The sequence below is a fragment of the Odontomachus brunneus genome, unplaced genomic scaffold, assembly GCF_010583005.1.
Source record: "Odontomachus brunneus isolate Ranch 3 - 2012 unplaced genomic scaffold, Obru_v1 Obru_scaffold_028, whole genome shotgun sequence".
NCBI classification, from domain to species: domain Eukaryota; kingdom Metazoa; phylum Arthropoda; class Insecta; order Hymenoptera; family Formicidae; genus Odontomachus; species Odontomachus brunneus.
Genome location: NW_022639478.1, coordinates 773945 through 780226, shown reverse-complemented (window position 1 = coordinate 780226; position 6282 = coordinate 773945). Strand labels below are relative to the sequence as shown.

Genomic DNA, 6282 nt, shown 5'->3' with positions numbered 1-6282 from the left:
CTCTGTAGCACACCCAGTACCTTGGAAATATTTTACCAACATCCCAAAATCACCCTCATAACGTTAGATTTGTCATAGTAGCACTTACGGATTTTCGCGAATGCTCAGTCGTTCTTATTCAGCGCATAGGCCGAAAGTAGGCTATGTAATGGTAGGTTATAAGTTATTTCGCGTTAGCGTAGAGAGCACTATTTCGTATAGTTTTTTAGAGTATTCTAAAGAAACATTCGCCCTTGAAAAGATCTATTTTCGAAAATTACTTTAGATATGCTTATTTCGTTCTGTATCGTTTCCGGGGTGACAACGCGTGTTTGTGTGCCTCTGTAGCACACCCAGTACCTTGGAAATATTTTACCAACATCCCAAAATCACCCTCATAACGTTAGATTTGTCATAGTAGCACATACGGATTCTCCCGCATGCACAGTGGTACTTATTCAGCGCATAGGCCGAAAGTAGGCTATGTTATGGTAGGTTATAAGTTATTTCGCGTTAGTGTAAAGAGCACAATCTTGGATTGTTTTTTAGGGATTTTTAAAGAAACATTCGCTTTTGGAAATGTCTATTTTCGAAAATTACATCAGATATCCTTATTTCGTTCTGTATCGTTTGAGCGGTGACAACGCGTGTTTGTGTGACTCTGTTGCCTCAGTAGCACACCCAGTACCTTTAATATAATTTTCCAATTTCCCAAAATCGCCCCCATAACGTTAGATCCGTTAGTAGTAGTATATTCGGACTCTTGCGCATACGCAGTGGTTCCTATTCTGCGCATAGGCCGAAAGTCGGCTATGTTATGGTAGGTTATAAGTTATGTCGCGTTAGCGTATAGAGCACTATCTCGGATAGTTTTTTAGGATTTTTTAAAGAAATATTCGCGATTGAAAATGTGATAGATTTATGTCATAAGCGAATCAATATAGCACGCAAGGAGTTTTTATTTTGTTGGAAGCAAAATAGATAAGAAATAATTCTGCTCCAGATTTGTATCGAGATTGTCTAATTTTGTAAGAGTTAGAAAAATTTTATATGCGGTATTGAATGTCGCTAACGTGATTGGATTCATTTGGATATCTTTGCATTTATTTTACATTCAATCATAATGCATCGACAAGATATACTACGTAACACTTTGCTTATATATGTGACGTAAACTGAATTGAAGCAGAAATGATTCGCTAAATGCTGTTAATTCTGCGACCCGACAGGGACATATATTCGTAGCTGCAGAAAGAGAAAAAGGAGAGAGCGCAATGTCGCTTAATTTTCCATCGCAACTGCATCCTCGTCGTTACGACGCAATTGGTGATCGGTGTCCTCCTGAGAACGCACCTCCTCGGCGTTGGGACTCTCATCCTGGCCGTCACTGTCCGAAGTCGAACTGTCCTGCGGCATCTCAATCCCCTGCGTCAATAAGCTCGTTATCCTCTCGACGTCCACAGTGTCGTCCTGTTCGTGAATCTTCTTCAAGGCATTCGACACTATACAGAGATCACCTCGCAACTCGCTGACCACTGCTGTGATCTTCTGCGCGTCCGTCAGTATCTCCACTGACTGAGTGTACGGATTGTAGCGTATCGCGAAAGGACGCTGAATCTGATTAGCGAATGCCCTAGTGAAAAATATAGATATTAATATTCCGAGTAAATCAATCGTATAATATATAACTGTTAGACGTTATATAACATATAACAGTTACATAATACTATATAATTGAGCTGACATTGTAACATCGATGTTGTTATTTGATGTTTATTGTATGTTTTAAGGTAAAGGTATGTTTTACGGTAAAGGTATCAATTCTCGGACACGCATACCTAACTCTAGATATTCTTATTCTTCTGGTTTTGAAATATAAATACTTAAACTTTCCTCTGGTAAATAAAGTTGATAGAGAACGATAGAATAAAATTCTATCGTTCTATCGTTTTGAATATGGATTTTGGTTCGTGAATTCACAAATATGAATAGTATTCTATCGTAAAACGATAGAATACAATAGGTAGTGATAGAATTTCTATCGTTAGTTTCCTATAGAATACGAAATCTTTTATAACCAGATAAAATACGATAAAATACGATAGGATTTATATCTGAACTTGCGTGCGAGAACGATACAGCTCAAATTGATAGCGCTATCAATTTAAATCGTTTTCTTTAAGCTGTCGTTTTCTATCGTTTACGATAGAATACTATTCACATTTGTGAATTCACGGACCAAAATCCATATTCAAAACGATAGAAAAATTAGAAATTAGAAAAATTAGAATTTTATTCTATCATTCTCTATCAACTTTTTTTACCAGGGTCAACATAGAATATATTATAATAATATTAATATTTACATATTTAATACTTGTACATATATTTTATGTGTGTGTATTGACAGTTTAAATATTTGTATTTAAACCAAAACAAAAAGAGTGTTCAGAATTAGGTACATCTCGGTTATTGATACTTTTACTTTATATGTTTGAATAGAGTTTAAATTTGTATCATCGTAAATTATTGCTGAAAAACCTGAAAAATCTGAAAAAATTTGAAGAGAAAAACATGAAAATCCTGGCAACGTATTTGTCATATTATTGTTGATTTATATAGCTTCTTATTTCATGTATCAAATATTGGCATATGCCAAGAAGTAGTAAAACTACTCTTTGAATTCGTGAAAAGAGTGTAGGGAGGAGGGGGGGGACTTGTTAGAATACAAGTATCATCAAGGTGATTACCGCATTTTCTCCTTCGCTTCTTCTATGCTGTCGGTGTAATAATATGCATTTTGAAACGCAGTGATAATACATTCCTGCTTGCACGTGATGTCCGGTTCGAATCTCATCGTTTTCTCTGTAGCGGTGACCGCGTGCCTTAATTCTGCTACCGATGATAGCAAGCCGGCGCCATAAACGCGAAGCATACCGTCTTGCTTGCACAATCCGAATTCCACGGTGAAGAAGTAGAGCTGAGATAAGATAGAAGCAGTGCAAACACAATAGAAGAGAAACAGGAGAGACGTGTGAGACGCAGTTAGATAGGAAAGAGTAACAACGATTTAGTCTCGTTAGAACGCAGTTTCCGGAATACACGACAGCGTGGTGTGGTATAATCGCGATAAATTGAGGAAATTACATCTACGCGAGAACAATTTTATATTTTTCATCCGGAGACTTACGGTTGCCAGTTTGTCTATGTCGTCGTCCGATGCACCGAGAGAAGCCAGACCGAGTTCTTGCGAGAATTGCGCGAAGTTCGGATTGGCGAGCAGTGGCATGTGGCCCAATAGTTCATGACAACAATCCCTGACAATATAATAACAAATAAATCGCGAAGAATCACCTGCAATTTTGCAAGATCGTCGATTGTGCGCCCAGACAGCACAAATTTCTAAAAGATATCTTAAAGATGTCAAAGATCTTAAAGATATCTTAAAGATATTCTATTTTATTTAGATGTTATTTAGATGTTATTTACTCGTCTTTCACACACACACACACACACACACACACACACACACACGCAGACGTGTTTTAGCAGATGGTGTTGTCTGGGCGGATAACGCGATGAAATAGCTAGAAGCTTTTCTCTTATCATTGATGGAACGTCCCGAGAGAAGAATATTATATATAATTATATGTGAAAATAAAATTATTTTACTTTATATATTTATTATTATATAATGTTATATTAATAATTTTATAATTATATGAAAATAAAAATATTATACATAATAAAATGACATACAGAATGTCTAACAATTTATGACACACTTGTCAAAATTCATTAAACGGAACACAAAATTTCTTTACCATTTTGCAAACAACCACGTGAAATTTTGAGTTATTAATTAAAAAAGATTGATAAATAATTGGATTAGATCAAATTGGACAAAAAAATCTTCTATCGCTTTGCAAATAACCACGTCGATTTTGAGTTATTAATAAAAGAAGATTGATGCATTATCGCGCGTAATAATATATATAATTATATATAATATATATTATATATATAATTATATGTATGATTATATATGGCTATATATAGAGAGACAAAATTCACATATAATTATATATAATCACATTTAATATATTTTAATAAAATTTAATATAATTATATATAAATCATATATAATTATACATAATCACATTTTTTCTCGAGTCTTTTCAGAAGATTTAATTTTGGAAGATTCAGAAGTTAGTCTCTCTAAGAGTAAAAGAGTACATGCTGCAGACTCACGGTTCCGGAGTATAAAACGGGTCGGAAGAATGTCGGATGTACTGAGTGCAGTGGAACACTCGGAATGCGAGCCCGGCGAGGAAATCTCGCGGTGAGAGATAACCTGCAACCGGACGGAGCTGAAATCCCGTTGTTCCTGTGAATATCGATTTTCGTTAGGTACACTGTGTTATTACTCCCACGAAACAGCGGAACAACATAGCAACAATTTACACACCGCGTTGTCATGCTACTTACGCTTGAGGAAAATGTTCACATCCTGCAGCTGAGGTATATTGTCTTCTCTGAAAGGCCATGCCAAAATAGAAGACATTTTAATATGTGATTTCCATAAATCAATATTTAAACATTTCATTAGAATTATAAGTCTGTAAAAATATATTTAAGGCAACGTTAAAATACGTAAAGCACTTTGAAGGCTACGGTTGTCATGTCTGAGAATTGTTTATGGATTATCTACATTTTATATTTATTATATACAATCTTTTTTCATATAGACAATGTGAACTACATAGAATATTGAAAATAAATGAACATATGAACGTAATGTTAAGATTTACAAAGAAGAGTAATTAAATTATGAGACAATTACCGAAATTATTTTGGATGTTAACTAATTATAAATTATATTTAGATAGAACTATTTAGATGTTAATTTAGATATTAATTAATTATAAATTATATCGATATTAGTTATAAATTTATTATGATTATAAATTATATTTGGGGAATATTAAATAATTATAAATGTAATGTTTTTATATATATATATATATATATATATATATATATATATATATATATATATATTGCAGAAAATTTGTTATTTTTATTTTATTGTTTGTCAGATTAGTAGATTTAACTCTGAAGAGGAAGTGTAAGAATGTGTCCAAAGAATTTGAACTTTAACTTGTTTAGAAAATAACGTTTATAAATTTACATCTGGATTCTTCCTCTAAAACTCAAATAAAAATATAAACTTCTCTTAACAAGTTCTCATAAGGACAAGTTTTTGAGCAAACCATACATTTCTTAAACGACATCTATAGATTACTCATTGTCTACATGGACGACATCTAATAGATAGTTTATGTTATTAACTGACAGACGAAGAGTATCTTGATTTACACGCAAACGCTCAACTCTGGTACAAAATATTTCAATTTGCTAAACAATGCTTTACTCACTTCAGAAACAATTTCAACATATATATGTTCGCGTAATGACGTTTGTTTCTAATTACTTACTTTTTAATACATTTGTTAATTATATTTGAATAAAATGTGCATTAAATAATACCTGTATCCGCAATATTTGACCAGCTTCGGCCAATTTTCCAGGTATTCCTTGCACGCGTATTTTTGGTAGAGCTCGTGCAACTCGCGGAAGACGGTTCCCCTAAGGTGAAAAAGTAAAGATATTTTTTAAAGTAACCAAGAGTCATCTCAAGCATATATGGAATCACACCTTTAAGTTTTTCATACGCATTTCATCGTTATGTCTTTATTTGATTAGAACATCACAAAGACGCACGTTTCTGATGATATAACATTACACTGTGTTTCCATTAGAAAAGAAAAAATAAATTCAGCACGATAATTGTTTCTCATAATTGATCCTTACTGTAACGACCTGTAAGTTTAAATTTACTATTTCAATTATAAATGTCATTAAAATTTATATTACTTTCATCCATTCCGGACATCTTGGATAAGACTTTGCCGTATCGATTGTCATCATTCTAGTTTGTTCGGTTTGAATCGAGAAGCTTCCGTCTTGATTAAGTTTGTTAAAGTTTGCCTCGTGCATCGTTACATTCGGCTCGGAGAGATTACATTAGCCGAGTTGCTTCTCCGATCTCTTGCCGCGTCGAGGGTAAATCAAATTGACGCAATTAAGGGTGCATTCAACGTGTGTCAATCTTATTTCGATCCGCGTATTACAAAGAGACGTACAGAGTGGAGAAGTTTGGGGGCGAGGAGAGGAAGAGGAAGAGGAAGAGAGAGAGAGAGAGAGAGAGAGAGAGAGAGAGAGAGAGAGAGAGAGAGAGAG

At 34.0% G+C, this 6282-nt stretch overlaps 1 protein-coding gene across 1 annotated transcript in view; it reads right to left on the bottom strand.

The window, feature by feature from the left end:
• Window positions 1-467: 467 nt before the first annotated feature.
• LOC116842950 (tryptophan 5-hydroxylase 1) overlaps window positions 468-6282 on the bottom strand; it is a 14412-nt gene continuing 8597 nt past the window's right edge. Inside the window, exons 7-12 of the mRNA XM_032812852.1 lie at window positions 5530-5628; window positions 4468-4514; window positions 4231-4366; window positions 3170-3296; window positions 2730-2959; window positions 468-1612 (exon numbers count right to left, since the gene is read on the bottom strand). Of these exons, the coding sequence (XP_032668743.1) occupies window positions 1261-1612; window positions 2730-2959; window positions 3170-3296; window positions 4231-4366; window positions 4468-4514; window positions 5530-5628 (991 nt within the window). The 3' untranslated portion in view covers window positions 468-1260. The remainder of the gene's footprint in view (window positions 1613-2729; window positions 2960-3169; window positions 3297-4230; window positions 4367-4467; window positions 4515-5529; window positions 5629-6282) is intronic.